General features: G+C 36.0%; 2 protein-coding genes across 5 annotated transcripts; one reads left to right on the top strand and one right to left on the bottom strand.

Moving 5' to 3' along the window:
* The first annotated feature begins 908 nt into the window (after positions 1–908).
* Positions 909–15,238, top strand: PHF10 (PHD finger protein 10). Of its 2 annotated transcripts, XM_010707043.3 has the most exons (11): positions 909–1,039; positions 1,239–1,369; positions 1,843–1,926; positions 3,260–3,393; positions 3,508–3,657; positions 4,679–4,788; positions 5,525–5,678; positions 8,136–8,291; positions 13,133–13,241; positions 13,503–13,691; positions 15,110–15,238. In XM_010707043.3, the coding sequence occupies exons 1-11, from the start codon at positions 987–989 to the stop codon at positions 15,193–15,195; spliced, it is 1,356 nt and encodes a 451-aa protein (XP_010705345.1). In that variant the 5' UTR covers positions 909–986; the 3' UTR covers positions 15,196–15,238. The 2 variants fall into 2 exon arrangements, with proteins under 2 accessions (XP_010705345.1, XP_010705344.1); XM_010707042.3 differs by lacking the exon at positions 8,136–8,291 and having other exon boundaries at positions 911–1,039.
* C2H6orf120 (chromosome 2 C6orf120 homolog) lies at positions 13,849–18,030 on the bottom strand. 3 transcript variants are annotated; one of them, XM_010707045.2, is made up of 2 exons: positions 17,942–18,030; positions 13,849–17,159 (listed from the first exon to the last, which is right to left on the bottom strand). In XM_010707045.2, exon 2 carries the CDS (start codon positions 17,110–17,112, stop codon positions 16,555–16,557), a length of 558 nt encoding a protein of 185 aa, XP_010705347.1. In that variant the 5' UTR covers positions 17,113–17,159; positions 17,942–18,030; the 3' UTR covers positions 13,849–16,554. The 3 variants fall into 3 exon arrangements, with proteins under 3 accessions (XP_010705347.1, XP_010705346.1, XP_019468380.1); XM_010707044.2 differs by having other exon boundaries at positions 17,923–18,030; XM_019612835.2 differs by lacking the exon at positions 17,942–18,030 and adding an exon at positions 17,398–17,814.
* Between the last annotated feature and the right edge of the window lie 6 nt (positions 18,031–18,036).

The raw sequence follows: 18,036 nt of genomic DNA on the forward strand, positions 1-18,036 counted from the left end.
AGTAGCTCTTCCGCTACACAAAGTGTTTCATGATTAAGATCTGCAAGTTAGCAAAATAGCATTGATAATTTACATACAGTCTATGGCTTTCTAATTAATTCTTAATATTTCATTGAAAAGATAAGATTGCTTCAGCATTTATAAAGGGAGACTTAAGCTATTCAATTCCTTTTAAATACAGTAGTAATGGTGATAGAATTAAGATCAGAAATTGAGTTTATAAGATTGCATTTCTATTAAAAATGTGAAATGCCACAGTAAACACAGTTAAAAAGTCATGGGTGCTTTTTCCTGAGACTACATAGTAACTGGCTCCAGTTTCTCTTCAGTTGTTCTCCACCTGCTCCAAATACTTCAGAAAGCCATCATGTGTATTAATACTTTAATTCAGTAAGAATCAGTATGAGAATTTTGAACGTTGTCTGTATTTTATCATTTTTTGAACTGACATTTATTATGATAATAATGCTTTCATATTAGTCCATCGTTTCTTTTAGTCCATAGTTTGTTTTATTTGAAGTCGTTTTGTTCTTGGATCTACTGCTGCTCACTATATGCAACTTGCTTGGCTGCTTCTGTCTTTTGTTTCTCACTTGTAATCATGTAAGTTTGATCACTAGATGCTTTGAGATTTGTTGCTAACAAGCACAGAATAGGTAGGAGTCATATAACGTTACTAGTCAGTAGCTTTAGAGTTTTTTTAAATCCCTCTATAAACAAAAAGCTTTTGCTACGCAATCTTTTCATAAACTGTCTTCCAGTTCTTATACTTGCTGTGTAAACTGTCCTGTCAGTTTTGTGTGGACTATTATTAAATAGCTCAGTACTTCAGGTATATCTAAACTTCATATTGTCTTACAATGCTTTTGATGTTCTAAATTACCCATTCAGTACTTTAAATTGATTAATATCTATTTTCATTTTTGCTTCAGGATGACACCGAAGAAAATTCCAATGATGGCAGCCAGCCATCCAAAAGACGGCGGATGGGCTCAGGAGACAGTTCTCGGAGTTGTGAGACTTCTAGTCAGGACCTTGGGTAATACCAATACTTTGGTATACCAGTAACCAATACTTCTATTGCTAGTCTTACTGTTTCGTTCGATATGTTGAAGCATTGGCTCTTCTCCACTCTTTCATATTCTTTGTTTAACTTTCTGAATTGAGTCTTGCAAGTAGCTATTGGTCTTTTTCTCCCTGCATTCTTTGATTTCTCCTGGTGTTGTTCTTATGCTCAGATACAGCTATTTTCCTGCTGAAAACCTGATAGAGTACAAGTGGCCACCGGATGAAACAGGGGAGTACTATATGCTTCAGGAGCAAGTTAGTGAATATTTGGGTGTGACTTCCTTTAAAAGAAAATATCCAGGTATTTGTTTTTTTAAATCTTTCTTCTAAAAATCTGTCGTCTTACATTTTGAATGTAATCTCTGTGTCTTTTTGACCGCAGAACGGTCCATTTAATTAAAAAAGATCATAGCAAAATTAGTTTTGTATGTTGTACTTTTTGGTTTTGTTACTGGCATTTTGGAAATGTACCCTACAGTTTTCACAGTAATTTAAGACTTTTCAGTCTTGCCACTGAAAAATCTGTACAAAAGAATGAGTTGAGTGTTAGATCAGCAAGTAGCTTTTGAAAACTGACCTCAACTTAATTTTGAAGTATTTTGTTGGTGATTTCTTACTGTAAAGCTGGCTTTGTCTTTGTATTCCATTTCCTGTATAGTGCAGACTTGTTGCCTGAAAGCAAAATTCTCAAAATACTTTAACATTGTTTATGGGAGATTTTGAGTAACTTTATGCACTTCTGTTGCTGTGTTTTTTCTTTTGTTTTCTCTGAAGATCTAGAACGACGAGATTTGTCTCACAAGGAGAAACTCTACCTCAGAGAACTAAATGTTATCACGGAGACTCAGTGCACGTTAGGTAAGAGGAAAAAAAGATTCCTTGTTACAGTATAAAAAATGACACACTGAGAATGTGATTCATTTTGGTAGAGAAGTGAATGACTCACAAATGAAAATGTAAATTCTGACATGAAAACAAGTTTATATTTTATTTTAGTTTGTGTAAATTGGCTAAAGGATATCAATCCTCAATATTGATTGTTAAAAATAAATTTTGTTTCTGTTCCAATTACTTAGTAAAACCTATGTTGTAAATTAGCTCTTATAGCCTTTTTTCTTCTTAACAGAAAAAGAACAGCATGATTTTTTAAACTAAAAAGTCTATCTTTCTTGTTAAGCTGAATTAGTAGTGACTCAGCAAACATTAGTGTATTTTATAGAGTTGAGCTTATGTCTTAGGTGTCAGAAGGGTGAATATTAAGCCACTTACGTGTATGTGCAATAAAACAGTGTCATGAATGCATTTTATATTGAAGGAACTGCAAGTATTTGTTCTTTCTCTGCTAATATGTGTGACTTGGAGTGTGTTAAAAATTAAAGGATGCCTGTCAGTTTTTTTTTTTCCCCAGTGTACCCATGGATCTGTGCAGATGTTACATCATTTTATAAATTAACAGTCCTTGGTACACTACTTTTGTTTCTCTCTTGAAAGTTTTACTTAAATATGCAGGATATAACAATATCTAATTTGTATCAGAAGAAGCAAAATGCTATATTCTATCTCAGGTATACAGTAGAGGCATGTGCTGCGTCAGCTGTCCCTGTGATAACATATGCCAAATTCTATCCTGTTGTCAACAGAGATTAGTTGCATTGGAAGCTTCTGAAGAGGTGTTCTGAGTGACTTGATAGCTGCAAAATGACACGTTCTGACTTCTGAACTTGAAATAGTTTAATCAGGAGTCAGGCATCTGTGTGCAGTTTGCTGCTCTGAATTGACCTCACAGTGGTTCTTTTTTGATTTGTATGAAGAACCTGACCTCACAATTAAATAGTGCGAGGCAGCGTAACTAACCATTCACCAGTACAAGAAACTGAAGCAAATGTCACCAGGTCCTGCTTTCAGCAACTCTTAGGGGAGTTTAGTAGGTGACAGTCAGTTTGAAGATGAAGTTTGGGTTCTGTAGTTGTAAGCAAGGGAAGAATCTTTCCTCCCTGGGGAGAAGCAAAGCCTTAATCAGACTTGAAAGCTAAATGTCGTAAGTTCACTCCTATGTGATAGAGGGTGAGACATTGTGCACAGTAGGTTATTGTCTTTAGCTGCTCAAAAACTTCAGTTGATGATTGTGAGATATAAATAACCCACAGTTAGTTTTGCCAGATAGCATCATTGTTGCTTTTATCTATTTTAGGTCTAACAGCTTTGCGTAGTGATGAAGTAATTGATCTTATGATTAAAGAATACCCTGCCAAACATGCCGAGTATTCTGTTATACTGCAAGAGAAAGAACGTCAGCGAATAACAGATCATTATAAAGAGTACTCTGTGAGTAAACTGCATATGTTAAGTGAACCAGATCTGTAACATGGAATATATAAAAAAGCGTTCACAAACTGGTAGTGAAATGTGTGTAAGCTAATAAGGTTGTTTTTGTTTCAGCAAATGCAGCAGCAGAACACACAGAAAGTAGAAGCCAGTAAAGTTCCAGAATATATTAAAAAAGCTGCCAAGAAGGCTGCGGAATTCAACAGCAATTTAAACCGAGAGCGAATGGAAGAGAGAAGAGCCTATTTTGATTTACAGACACATGTAGGCAAATTAATTTTTATATCAGTGCCAAAAGGTAGCTCCATGTTTTAGTAAGCGTGTTTCTTAGAACCCTTCTAACAATCTTATCATTCAGGGGGTTGATTAATCTCATCACAGAGACATAGGGGCTTTAACCATTTCACACCATGGTTAAAAAGAATAATTTCAAGTACATTTAATATAAAACTTTTTGTAACTTCTATCCAAGTAAGCTTTTCCTTTGTTGTCTCTAATCTGCTGGTAACAGCATAAAATTCAGAGGATGTTTAGGTTAAGAAGCTTCTGTTGTTATATCTGTTCATGTAAATGGCCAGTTCTTTTTTGGAATGCTTCTAAAATTCTCTCTGAACAGTATATTTATTTAAAAAGTAAGCTGTTTATCTAAAAGAATGCTCTGTATCAAATTTTACACCCTTATTTTTGTTAGATGTAACATTTTGTCTGTGCAAATTATTTCAGTAAGGTGATATATTTTGGGAAGGTAATATCTTCCTGACAGTGATACATTACAAACAAGATAATGAATAATTCCTTTGACTTGTTTCTAAGGAAAGAAGGCTTCTATAAGGTTCTTTTTCATGTATTTTATTATTAATGGGATTTTCTAGTGGCACAGTCTGATTTTGACATTAAATGGCAGTATTGTTGCTACCAGTTGTTGCCAGTTTGGACCCTCAATAATAATTAACATCAAAGATGCTTCTCACAAAAGTTCAGGATTACTGCTTCAATTGCTAATTTTTTTTTTAAATGATTTTACATGCTGTACTATTAGAAGTAGTCTTACCTCTTTCAGTTCACCAAGCACATCCTGATTAGACTTAAATCTTAATACTGTTTTATGAGTGGGATCTCTTGTCATTTTAATGAATTGTATTTTCTATGGGAGAGCTCAGGTTGCTGTTCTGATTGAGTAAATGGGATAAACTGGCACATCCAAAAATATTTGCAGGGAATGGAGGGTAAGGAAAGTTCGTAAGTTTACAAAACAAGAACTTCATTGTTTTGTGTTAAACAACAGATTATCCAGGTGCCTCAAGGAAAATACAAAATCTTGCCAACAGAGAGAACAAAGGTTAGTCCTTATCCAGTGGCTCTCATACCCGGCCAGTTCCAGGAGTACTACAAAAGGTATTTTAAAAGCATTGCAACTGCTGTTTCTTTTGCACTGATCTCTACATCTGGCTGGTGGAAAACATTTGAGTATATTTGCAGCAAAGTTTTGAATTATTCTTATGCTTGAGGCACTTGCTAGTCTAATAAATGTGCAGCATGGGGACTTTTGTCAACATCACATATGTAAATACTTGCTGTGAGAGTGTCCCCTCCTCTGATGTAATGTGGTGCCTGAAATTCAGCCCGCTCAGATAATCTGGTTAAATCTTGACGTTATCCTGTAGTTATTTTTATTTGCATTTTTTTCCCCTTGAATGAAACTTGATCTGGAATCTACCAACTTATTTTGCTTTGGACCCCAACTCTTTGTCTGCCCTGGGTTAGAACTGATGCTATATACTTCTATAAACAAAGTATATGGCTTGTTGGCATGGATTGATTAAAAATCTGTAGACATTCAGGTGATCTTTTATGATTGCACAGATTTGCAACATTCAAATATACTCTTCCTGTGTTCCACGAATAGCTGCCTACACAAAGATGACAAGTACTAAATAGTATAACATTTGTGGGGATAAATAAGTAAGTTTCCCATCTTTTTAGAAGTGCATGTTTATATGTGCTTCCCTGAAAAGGAGGGTTGGAGTTATTTACATTTCTTACTCTTTCTTTCTAATTTTCTTGTATATTTTGTGAGTAATATCTGTGCATAAAGTGCACAGGCATTCATTTATTTATTTAATAACTTTAGATATTCTCCAGATGAACTTCGTTACTTACCATTAAACACAGCTCTTTACGAACCCCCTTTGGATCCAGAGCTGCCTGCATTAGACAGTGATGGGGATTCAGATGATGCAGAGGAAGGGCGAGGTGACGAGAAACGGAAAACCAAAGGCAATTCGGTGAGACAAATTGAAAGTATTCTTCAACAACAAAAATAATCCTTTCTCTTTGCCTTTTCTAGTTTCAGTAATTTCTTATTAGAATCTTTTAACGTTTGTAAATTGAAGTAGAATTGCAAACTCAAAATTCTCATCTTTTTAGTACTTCTCTATTTTATAACGTTTCTCTTCAACTTTCCATTTTGCTCTGTTTTTGAAGTAAGTCAAACAAATCTCTGGAATATCTGGCCCCTTTTTTCTTCTTTTTAAATAAGTTTTGAAGAAACTTCCTTCTTACAGCCTTTTCCTCAAGTGACAGGTCTGGCTGCTAGCATTTCTGAGAGGAGTGAATTTCAGTTCAGTTCCTAGCATATTTTGCTATTTTAGTTTCATAGAATGTATCCTATCACTAAACCAAAGGACTTAATAGCCTTGTTTATTGTGTTTTCCTATGAAGTAAAAGCAGGAAGTATTCAATACAGAAACAGTTACTTTATTGTTGCAGTTTAAAGAAAAGTTTGAAAGCAGTTTTGGTGTTGTTTTATGATAAATCTTTAATAGGTGTGTATGTTTTCTTTACTTATGCAAACTTCAAATTAACTGTTACTGGAATATAAGTGAAAGTTTCACGTACCTACCTTGGTAGTGTTTGTTGATACTCAGGAACAGTTGTGCTTCAGATGAGCTGTCCAGGTACAACTAAATCATTGGTATTGGTGTTGTCGGTGTATTGGTGCTGACCATCTTCTAAAAATTAAGCCCTAATTCTAAGAAAAACAGAATATAAAATCGCAGGTGCATTTAACAACTTCTAGTTCAGCTGACTAAAATGTTAGATAGTAGTAATTGATAGAGGGTAAAAAAATGTGAAATTTCTCCATATGAATATTTATTGATAAATATTCACAAAATACTCATAACTAAAGAAGAATGGAAGGGGTCAGCTTGTAGAATTGAAGTGATAGTGTTAATATGCCCTTTTTGCTTGCATTTTGGGGAAAGAAAAAGTAATTAGCATCTTAAATTTCAACACAAAAATTTGGTTTAATCGTACTCCAGGTTGTGAAGTTTTTTTGTTTGTTTGTTTGTTTTAATAGTTGGTCTTTAATCACCTGTTTCTAGTTCCCATTTCTGCTGCCTTCCATTTTTATGAACGGCAAAGAAAAGTAATTGGACTGAGCAGGTTATCCTTTCATTTTCCACAGAAGTTCAGATGGCTTTTTGATGAAAGAATACAAAAAGGAAAATGTGCTTCTGTGGGAAAGGTGTAGGGAATATTTGAAAGGAGATTCTTATGAAGTGAGTTTGGTATAGAGCAGGGCTTCTTTAGTAATCATTGGAAGGTATTGTTTGGGCAAAATAACTGTTGAATACGAAAGTAGACAGTTCTCAAGCCTCTTTTCCTGAGTCCTGAACTGCCTGCCATTCTCCCTATTGAGTCCTATAATATGCTTTTTCCTTTTATCCCCTCCCCATCGTTGGAATCAGGTAGCAGTTTTTCTGGTCTGTAGTGTTTTAGTGGATTTGTCCTAAATAACCCTGCCATACTTAAAAAAATAAATAAAAACACCCAACAGCTGTGAAACATACAATTTCTTTTTACCATGTAGTTGGCTTTGCTTTTGTTATGCTTCTCCTTTTGTCCTGTGTCTGTTTAGTCGGTTTTGATTTTAGGTTCTGGGGCATAGGCAGATTACTTTGCTTGTGCAGAGTGCCTGTTACTGTAGGGCACCATTGTTACACGGCCTTTCAATTTTTAGTGTAAGAAATGTGATTGATTGTATTGTTTTCTGCTGGAGCTTTTTGGAGGCCTTTATTAACGCTTCTCTGAGAAAAATCTTGTGCTGCTGCTCTCAGTTATGCTTATGTTGGTCTCTCACTTTCTTTGAACCTCTTCCCCTTATTTCTTACCTTCCCATTCCTCAAAAAATTATTTAACTGCAGCATAAAATTTATGTTTGGTTCTGTATTAAGTGTTGAAGCATGTTTTGCCTTTGGCATTCTTCTGCTGCAATCCACATGAAATATTTAGGGTGCTCCTGGTGAAAACGACAGATGAGGGTAGCAGAAAAAACCTTTGCATATTTAATTTGAGATAGCGCTGTTTGGTAATAACACTTTAAATGCATGGCCAGGGCACTTTTAACTTTTTGCTGGCCCTCTGTTATGTAAATATCTTGCATATAATTGATTTCTTGCTGACTATCAAAGGAAAATGGTTCAAAGAACTAGTGTATCCCACTATGCTATCAAGATAACTGAAAAAGCATTACTGTTATTGCTGATGCCAGTCTGTTAGCATGAAAACAAATAGATAAAGGTTACGAGAAAAGATGTTTTATATCGTGATGTACCCCATGCTTTTGTAGAAGGAAAGATATGTCCTTCTTTTACCTTAGTCGGCTCTAAGGGGCATACAAAAGACTTGTCTGTCTATCCAAAAAAGTAAAAAATATAGCTATGGTATTTTCATTATAGGACAATTCGTCTGGCAATGTATCTGAAGGTGATTGCGCCACAGACAACCAGGAAGATTCTTTTCAGGGAAGACAAAAAACAAGAGACAAAAGTGCTACTCCAAGAAAAGATGGTTCCAAACGTTCTGTATTACCCAAATCAGTTCCTGGGTACAAGGTAGAAGAAAAAAGCCCCTGACTGAACATCTTTACTGACCAGCCTCTCCCTGAAATACTTGTATTTCAGTATTATGGAACTTCTGCTTGCTGTACTTCACTAGCTGCTCTCCTGTTGTGTGCTCCTTCTGTTTGCTTCCTTACTTCCTTTTGGCTTTTATTTCACATGGGCCTCTCCTGTACTCCAGCTATACAGCGGCCTCTGTTTCTGTTAACTTCTCTGATTCCTAGGCAGTTACACTAGAAAAATGCATTGTGGACTGGTCATTGGAACTCTACATCTTTCTGTCTGCCTTGACTTTGACATGCCAGTCAGAATTACTTGCAAGTTCAAAACTAGCACTTGGTATCCGTTATTTTTGTACTGTTCAGTACATACCTAGAGATCAGTGCTGTAAAGTGCAGCGATGTGGCTGAACATGTTGTTATAATGTTCATTTTAAATAGTCTTTCATCTTGAGATGTTGTGATGTATAGGATGAAAGGCAAGAAGCTTGCAACAATTGTACAGGCAACACTACATAACCACTTTAACACTATATGGAAAAGAGCATTTTATGTAGTTCATACTATGTAGAAAAGTTTGTAGGCAATATGCTTTTATCTGACTCAGTTAAGATGTTAATACATTTGAGCTATGAAGCAGTAATTGCCAAACCTAAGACACAAATCATCAGTATTACTGTAGAATAATTAAAAAAAAAAAATGAGATGTTAAGAAGATTGATACTTTTCAGAAGAAACAGAAATCGACATGTGTTATCATTATTGTTTCTCTGCTTAACAAGAAGTGTTTTGAATATAACTTAACACTTCTAAAACATGATGTCCAATCCTGTTCCACTGAAAGGAATAAGAATTTTCCTGTGACATACAGGAGCAGGAATACGCCTATAGAGAAGAAAGACATTATATTAACATAAGGTTTATAGAACAAACAGGAGTGCATGTTAAGAGAGGTTATGAAAAAGAAAACTGTTTGTCAGTGGCGAGATCATACATATCAAGAAACTTTCTCAGCAAGAGTGTGTTGTCGATGGTTTGCATTCTGTATTCAAAACTGTTTCTGATCTATAGGCACCAAGTTAACAATAAATAAGCTATAAACTAAGAAGCTAATATACAACAAGAATTGGAGAGCTCTGATAAATTTTCTCTACATACAGTAACTGTAAAAATTCATAGCAGGTGTCAAGCTCCAATTGTGCTTTGTCTTTCATAAACTTAAAAGAAGTATGCAAACTATGGAGATTTAGACTGTGGTACCATAAGTTTATTTTTTATATGTAACTTCACAAATTGTTGTAGACTCAGAATGCATACCTATGTTCCCATGAACATGAAATCCTACAATGGCACTTGACATTCTTTTAGCTTTGTTTACCTTGATGTTAGAGATTGTGTGCCACTGGTTTACGTAAAGAAGTTTCACTTAACTTTGAGATTTCTGAGTATTTGCTTTAGTTTAATCTATGCATGGCCTTTTGAATGCATAGAGAAAATAATTTTAAACAACAGAACTTTAAAAAAAGTTATATTGGTGGTATACAGCATTGCATTTCGGAAATGGATTCCCATAGTAATTATGGGTTCAAAATCACCGACTGCATGAGTAACAATCTGTTACTGGAAATTCACAGTGCCACATCTTTTCAATGGCAGCTGTATCCTGCCTGCCTCAGCCCTCAGTCCATTGTTAGGTCAAGGTGGTGATGCTGTGTTGGGAGGACTGGCTTTCTTGTTCATGGGAGTGTTTAAATGCTTTCAGTAAACTCGATTATATGAGACACTTTAGCTAGTAAGACAGAAAGACTTGTTTGTTAGTCAGTTAAAAACTCAAGATAATTATATACCACACGTGCCTGAATGTTAAGGCACTTTGAGCTAAAAACTTAACTGATTTAAAATGTTGTCCCTGTGAATTCTAAGACTTTGTAATACTTTTGTTCTGTATCATTCTCTAATATCTGACTATTTTTGTAGGACAGTAAATTTGGTTACTTGTGGTTTAATTGAAGGATAATTGCTGTGGCATCAGAATGCAAATGTATAGTTATAGACACATTGTGAGTATTACAGGATTCACACATTTCCACGGAGTTAAATTTTAAGTAAAAGAAATAATGTATTTTGTATGGAGGCATTCTTATTATCAGTTCTTAAACAAAGAAGGATTAGAATGTGTTGATGTTTTGTCACATTACAAGTAGCAAGTCTGTTGCTGCAGGACTGGCTATTGCAATTGCACACACAGGGTATTGTTGAAAGTAAAGGAGGTTTTCATTTTTGTTTTTTTTTTGTTTGTTTGTTTTTTGTTTGGTTGGTTTTTTTTGTTTTGGTTTTTTTTTTTTGTTTGCACATAAAACTGAAATGTATTGAGAAACTATATTTTACAACACTTCTATTTTGGGTCTATATATGTGCAAGTGGAATGCTTTGTGTTCAGAATAAGACCTTGCAAAAATGGCATAATTGAAATGCTGACTTTGAGAGCTGCAGCACAGCAGCATGGAGATTTAAAACTGACAGAGCAATCATCTATTTGACCTGCATTCTTTTGCCCCCCCTTCCTTACCCTGATTAGATGAATATGTACAAAGCAAAATATAATCGATGGGATATTATGAATTCCCATTTGGCTTTGATAACACTTCACTCATAGTGTTTCTAAAAGCCATTTATGATAGCAGAACTTGAATTGTTAAAAAATGTGAAATCTTTCATTTTTTTTTTCCTTTTTAATAAAAAAAAAAGAAAAAAAATTACTTCCATACTGTTGGAACTGTATTATTAATAGGCTGTGATTCCCATCCTACCCACCCCCTAAATGCACGATTTCTAATAAACACAATTTAGTGAAGTAAGTGTAGATGGAAGCAGATTTAATTAATGCACCTGTATCAGTGTCTGACTTTAGAAATATATAGAGCAGAGTGTTAATGCACGTACCCTGATGCAAGTACAGTGACCAGAAAGTAGCTCACTTTAGTTTTGATGGAGTACAAGGGAGTATGCTGCTGAATATTAAAGGCAGTGAGATACAAATTTGTAACAAACTAGAAGTCTGATTAGAGAAGTGCACTTGCTATTCTAGAAAGGCTTGATTTACTTAGAAAATAGATAAAAACACAACCATGATATAAATTAGAATGTAGGCTGAACAACAGAAGGGTAGATGCTGCAACACTGACAAAGTTTAAGCATGTGCCACTTTTGTTAAGAGGAGCAGGGTATAAAGGTATACATGTAGGACACATAGATTAGTTCACAGTAAGAGATTTTATGTGTGTTTTTGTTTCCATTATATTTATTACTTTGTAGAGACTTTTGTGAATGTTAGACTTCTTTTATTGTTTTATTATATTTATGTATAAAACAGGTTGACTATGCTTTTTTAAAATAAATAAGCAAAAAAAGTCTGTATGAATGCCTCTGTCATCTTTTGTAGGAAGTTACCAAGAGTTGATATGGTTGGGTTTTTTGTTTTTTGTTTTTTTTAAATTAAAACTGTTTAGACCAGTCAACATCAGAGACAGTAACTGTGTTTTTACTTAAACAGATGGAACATTTCATAAATCTTTAAGCAATGTGTCCTGACCACTTAAATATGAGTTCAGATTATTCTTGTTTTTTAACTCAATGTAGGTACTGGAATAAAAACTGGCAGGGGCAATAGATGCACTTAACTATAAGTTGCATTACAAAAGATCTGCTTTTTGTTTGTTGTTTTTAAATATATACTTCTTTGCTTTTACTTTTTTTCTTTTTTTCTTTTTAATTAAACTTCATTCTTCTCCCCACAAATGGTTGGTAGTTGACTGGGACTGTTCTTGCTTACTGATGAGCCATTTGATCCCACAAAAAATGGAATATGCCTTGAATTCCCTCTAGACACAAAGCTGTGTCTTTGCAGCAGCATTTCTTTTCAAAACTCTGGCAATAGTCGTTAAAATCAGTGAGGACTATATTGAAATTAGTGAGAAATTGGGTTTGAAATTATTAAGCAGTGGTCAAAACTCAACAGTGTACTGAAATGCGTCAAGTTCATAATGCTTGGGTTGTTCTTTGGTCCTCACGAAGATGTTTCTGAAAAATGTAATGCCTTGTATCTTCTTTGATCATCATTGGGTTAGAACTCTGTTGGTTTGTCTTTTGGTTTTGGACACAGAATTAATCCACAAACGTTGCTCAGTTTAACAGGCTCCTATTTCTCTCTTACCTTTTAAATGCATCTCATGCACCCAGATAGGCTCCAGATGATCTCTTAGAAATATTATAAAACTATAATTAGATACAGTGGTGTGTATTTCTTACTGCTGTTACGATTGGACACAAGAAGGAAGGGTAGCAGTATATAATATAGTTAGCCAGATACTTTAAAACTAATGATACAAAAATCTAGTTTATTGCTTTTGTGATTAAATTTTTATATTTAGAGAGTCGATGCAAAGGGTGTTTAATTTATTCCACATGGAAAATCTGCATGGCCATTCGTAAAGAAGTATTCTATTTCGGTGAAAAAAAATACAAAATCCCTGAAACTTTTAATGTTACATCATGTAATTTACATGTAGAGGATTGTTAGCTGATGAATTCAGAGGAAGACACTACTACATGCTCTACTCCAGCTGAATTTACACCATGCTCACTACAGGTGTGCCAAGTGCAAAATTGTACATAGTTAATCAAAGATTGAAACATCACTCATTGTCAGTTATTGTCCTATGTACTAAGGTTCACCCAGCAGCTAAATCATTAATTTTAAGAGTTAAGGAGATACATTTCCTGTTAAATCTGTGAATTCTTCTGGAATGAATTTATAGTCCTCTTCTACCCTTCCAGCCAAAGGTCATTCCAAATGCTATATGTGGAATTTGTCTGAAGGGTAAGGAGTCCAACAAGAAAGGAAAAGCTGAAGCTCTTATACATTGCTCCCAGTGTGACAACAGTGGTAAGTATCTGTATGGCTAACTGGATTCCTAAGGGAGTATCTCTGACAGCTTTTTGGTGGAAATATTTGTACTTGTGTACAACAGTTCCGTTGCCTGTTCTCTCTTCGTTAAAGCTTCCTATTTAATGTTAGATGTACTGACACGTTCAGTGTACTATCAGATCTCACCAGGAGGTGAGCTTGGCTTCAGCTTCTGTAAAAGCAGTCTAAATAGTTTTTCATTTCATTTCAGACATAGTAATAATATTGGTTTTAATCTAGGCCACCCTTCTTGCCTTGATATGACCCCGGAGCTTGTTGCTATGATTAAGACTTACCCTTGGCAATGTATGGAGTGTAAAACATGCATTATATGTGGGCAGCCTCACCATGAAGAAGAAATGATGTTCTGTGATGTATGTGACCGTGGTTATCACACTTTTTGTGTGGGGCTTGACGCTATTCCCTCAGGTAATAAAGATTTAATTGTTCTCTTTCCACCTCCTCTGAGTCCTGGGGATTCTGTCAGAATAGATGTGTTGCTTTTGAAAGAAGTTTAAAAGCTGTGTGAAGGGTAAGGATGAACAGTGTTGGAAAGCATCCAGTAGGGTCCCATTTTTTCATAAGCTTTATTTCTGTATATTTGGTTATGCACAGTTTAACCTGGCAATTCCTGAATAAGAGATATAATTGGCTTTTACAACAAAATCCAGACCCACTTGGAGCTATTTTAAATAAATATTTCCACAGAATACTGAGAATAATTACCTCTTTTCTTAAAAGAAACCTGTAAAGACGCCTGTATTGCTGCATATTGCTGGAATACAGCTTTCACATTAATAAAGGGTGCTATTATTTTAATTTCTAAATTAAAAAGTATGCTTAATATAGTATTTGTAGACACCTTTTTAAACACCTTTCCTTGCTCTTTTTATTCTTAGATGTCAAAGTTGGAAGTGAGGTACCTAAATTTCAGGCAGCTTATATCTTTGAATAAACTGCTCATTGGTATCTCCTGTCCAACTCAAGGCAGTGTAAAGAAAACTTCAGAGGCATAACTGGTAGCAGCATTGCTTTTCACATATACTAAATCCATGCTACGTTCGTGATGACGTATTCAGTGACAGTATTCCCTGTAACTATTACCTCAATATATATTCCCATTTGGGAAAGCACTAGAGCTTGCTCTCACTTCAGTCCAGGTTCTGTGGCTGATTCAACTTTCATTCTGACTTAAGGAGAGAATCTAAGCAAAATAGATAATATTCCTACAAAACTTTAAAATGAGCAAAGCAGCTTTTGAGATTCCAGCTGTTGTAATATAAATAGTTAATATTCTTACTCTTTGCTCAAGCCGTTACTGTTCCCTCTGTTAACAGGTTTTAGTACAAGGTCTGGTGTTGAACCCCTGCCAGCACTTTTATCCGCGCTGCCCAGCTGCACTGAAATAACTCACATTAGTTTGGGAAACAGGCCCTCCTACCCTGTGGCACAATAGCAACATTCTTCAACTGCCATTCTTTTCTGCTGTAACCACCCATAACCTTGAACTGCGGTCATTCATATGAAAATCCAACGTGTAACCTCGTAGTTTGTCATTTCTTTTCTAATAACCACTGCCTTAGCAATGCTGGTATTTCTTGAGATCCGCAGGTGTTAGAGTAACCAACTGTTACATGCAGTGAGTCTGCAAGGGATGGTGAACTGTACATGCTGCTTTCTGTACCTTTTAGAAAAGATACTTAACGTTTTAAAGAAGAACTGGTTTTATACATTAAAGGAAGTGCTACAAGTTGCTGAGAATCTATTAAAATGGTGAAAGGTGCATAAGTAGATGAGTGAATACAAAAAAGGTAGTTTCCCATTAATTGATAACTTTCTTTTCTTAGGTCGCTGGATTTGTGATTGTTGTCAGAAAGACCCTCCCATACCCAGAAGAGGAGGAAGAAGGGGGAAAAACAGCAAGGAAGGCTAAACTCCCCTAAAAAACCTTGCTGTTTCAAAATTTAACTGCACAAATTAAAGTGATACTTTGGTGCTATTTAACCAACCACTTTTAAGAGGAACAATACCACTGCGTTTTTCTTTTTATCAAATAAACTTATAATTTTGGCTATATAACCATTTTTGTGAGACAAGTCTCTAATCATGTCCTGTCAGCTATCTAGACAAAAAAGTCAAATTCCTGTTCGAAAAGAAAAGGCTTTATATAATGAAATTTAAATGGTACATGCACCATTTGTATAAAATTGTAGTACCACACTTATTTATTTCAGTGCACCCATCTGTAAGCTCTGTGAAAAGAAAATTACAGAGCAATTTAAATACATACTATTTGCATAGCAATTAGTTATTTTGAAAGACTCAAAAAAGGCAAAAAGTAGTCCTGGAAAAGACTAACTTTGAGAGAAAAAGTGAAGACGATTTGACTTTCTTACAATATTCTGAAAATTCCTTTCAGCAAAAATTTTCTTTGCAAACTAATGAATTATTGATATAAATTTACAGGGGAAAAAAAAAGGAACTGTAAACAATTAAAAAAAAAAAAATCAATCTCAAAAAGTTATAAAGGGGAGATGTAAGAAAATACCTCTCAGGCTTAAGGTACTATATACTGCATTGCTTTTAATGAGGAATGAGAATGTTCTACTGACAAGTAACAACAGCTGAAGGCTGAAGGCTTACCCTCCCTACTGTAATACTGAAGTAACATGCACTTGATTCAGGTCATGGATTTGCAGAGGTGGTGAATGACTGGACAGGTCTCTGCTTACATATGACTGATGTACAGCACAAGCAGTCAAATTATAGCCCCTCTATCCCCTTATTCGGCTGGTTTTTCCTTCCTTCCTTCACCCTACATCCCTCAACTTGAGTACGCTTCAAAGCCATTGCTTGTTAGTTATACTGAAGGTAACCTGTCAGAAGAGCAGGATTGATTTTTAAATATGCTCCAAATTGAGGGGGGACTACAGAGCAGCAGTTTGTATTTCACTCTTTATCAAGAAAGGAATGATAGAAAATCACTAAGAGTTAATTTTTCCTAAGCACCTGTTTTAGGGATCCCCAACTCTACATTCATCTTTAAGCCCTGATCTCTGAAGAATACTGCAAATAGTGCAGTTGCTGCTCATTTTACAGTTTTTTTTTAGGGAAAAAAACTTACAATATAAAATTAAATATGGCTTTTTTTCTCCCCACCACTTTCCTTCTGATTTACGAAAAGTAACCTGAATACCTCTTCAGGAAACAATAAAGAGTATTAAATATTATAGAAAGTTATTTGCGTTCAATTTCACAAACTGAAATGTGATTTAGTCCATCATGTACCAATTTAAAAAAGAATTTCAAGTATTAACTTCAAGATTCCAATAAGTATAGTCCAGAAAACAGACTCTTCATCCTGAGATTCATCTTCTGTAGAGTGCGAGTATTTCTGGTTTGCCTCCATCTCCTCTGGATTGTAGGAAGCCTCACCAAATGGATACTGTACAACTGTTCGATCATAGTAGACTTTCATTTCAAACTCGCTCTCCTGGTGGGAGGGATGACCATAAATCCCGATTCCCACTGGTCGGCGGAAGTGTGCTGGTACATGGACAATGTCTTGGCCACAAGTAACAGACTGTAACTCGTATTCGTCAAAGCTGGGGTGAAGAGTCATATCAGATACATACAAATCCGCATCACCTTTTAAACTCTGCATCTGAAGTACTATCTTTCCCTCATGATTTAGTCTCAAGTAGCTGTAGTTTCCTGCTCCAATCTGGCCTTGAACAACATGAAGAAGAATCCATTCTTCAGGTACATCCTCTTCCTCAAAGGTATTTACCAAACATAGTACTTGAGCTGCCACAAATACTATCAGGATTCTCCTCCAGCGTGCTGCCATGGCTCTTAAGTTTTACTCTGATTCTTCCTATTGTCAAGTCCAGTACTCTGCAAATACAAAACGATTTAGAGTTAGTATGTTTCATTCTTGGAAGGAATCAGTTTTTGTTCACATCAAATCAAGCAACTTCAGTAAAAGCTGGTTATTTACTGAGAAAACACAGCACACTAAACGATGTGTGGATTATTTCTCTGACCAAAAGCGGCATATTGTCACTGAAGAAGCCTGTGTACTTTCATCAAGTTTTTGTTACTGTATGAACGCTCAGCTCTTTACAGCACTTACCTACACGACGGCTCAAGCTGCTGCGGCAGGGCAGAGAGGGAAGGGACTGTTACACAATGAAGGCTCCTGCACGCTTTCCTCTCCCTCACTGCACGCTGCTGCCCAGACAGCCTCTGCAGCACAACAGCTGCACTCAATGCACGAGCTCTAAACCTTGCCGAAGACTTCCAAAGAATGCAGCTGACCGAATTTAAATGCCAATCAAGGGTGCTTTGAAGCTTCAGATGATTTCCACGAGGACTGTACAATTACCTTAAACAGCTACTACTAAATTGTTGGTAACCTGCTAGCATCAAAACAAACCGCATCACTTCCGCTGAGATGTCACTTAAATCTCACAGGTTTTACAGCTAACAGACGGAGGAACAACAGCACACCAACTTTTCTACAGCTCCCAGCTTATAGTCCCACGGGCCACAAGGCTACAATTCTGCAATGACGGCATACAAGAGAACAGCCCCGCCCTCGTAACCTTACAAACCAACAAAAACCCCTCTGAACAGCGACAGAAAAACAGCTTTCTACCTTTCGTGGTGCAGCTCACCTCCGATCCGCTCCGGGGCTCCGGCGACTGCGAGGCCGCGGCTCCGCTGACGTGCGGCAGCGCAGGGCGGCGAGGAGAGATCCCGCCCCGAGGCG

This window comes from Meleagris gallopavo, chromosome 2 (genome assembly GCF_000146605.3).
Source record: "Meleagris gallopavo isolate NT-WF06-2002-E0010 breed Aviagen turkey brand Nicholas breeding stock chromosome 2, Turkey_5.1, whole genome shotgun sequence".
Lineage (NCBI taxonomy): Eukaryota > Metazoa > Chordata > Aves > Galliformes > Phasianidae > Meleagris > Meleagris gallopavo.

What these genes read in the sequence shown, in the direction of transcription:
- PHF10 (XM_010707043.3), top strand. Translation starts at nt 987, where the DNA reads ATGGGCTCAGGAGACAGTTCTCGGAGTTGTGAGACTTCTAGTCAGGAC. An exon ending in ACTTCTAGTCAGGACCTTGG is followed by an intron (nt 1,040 to 1,238) that starts GTAATACCAATA and finishes TCTTATGCTCAG; the next exon opens with ATACAGCTATTTTCCTGCTG. An exon ending in GCTTGACGCTATTCCCTCAG is followed by an intron (nt 13,692 to 15,109) that starts GTAATAAAGATT and finishes TTCTTTTCTTAG; the next exon opens with GTCGCTGGATTTGTGATTGT.
- C2H6orf120 (XM_010707045.2), bottom strand. Translation starts at nt 17,112, where the DNA reads ATGGCAGCACGCTGGAGGAGAATCCTGATAGTATTTGTGGCAGCTCAA.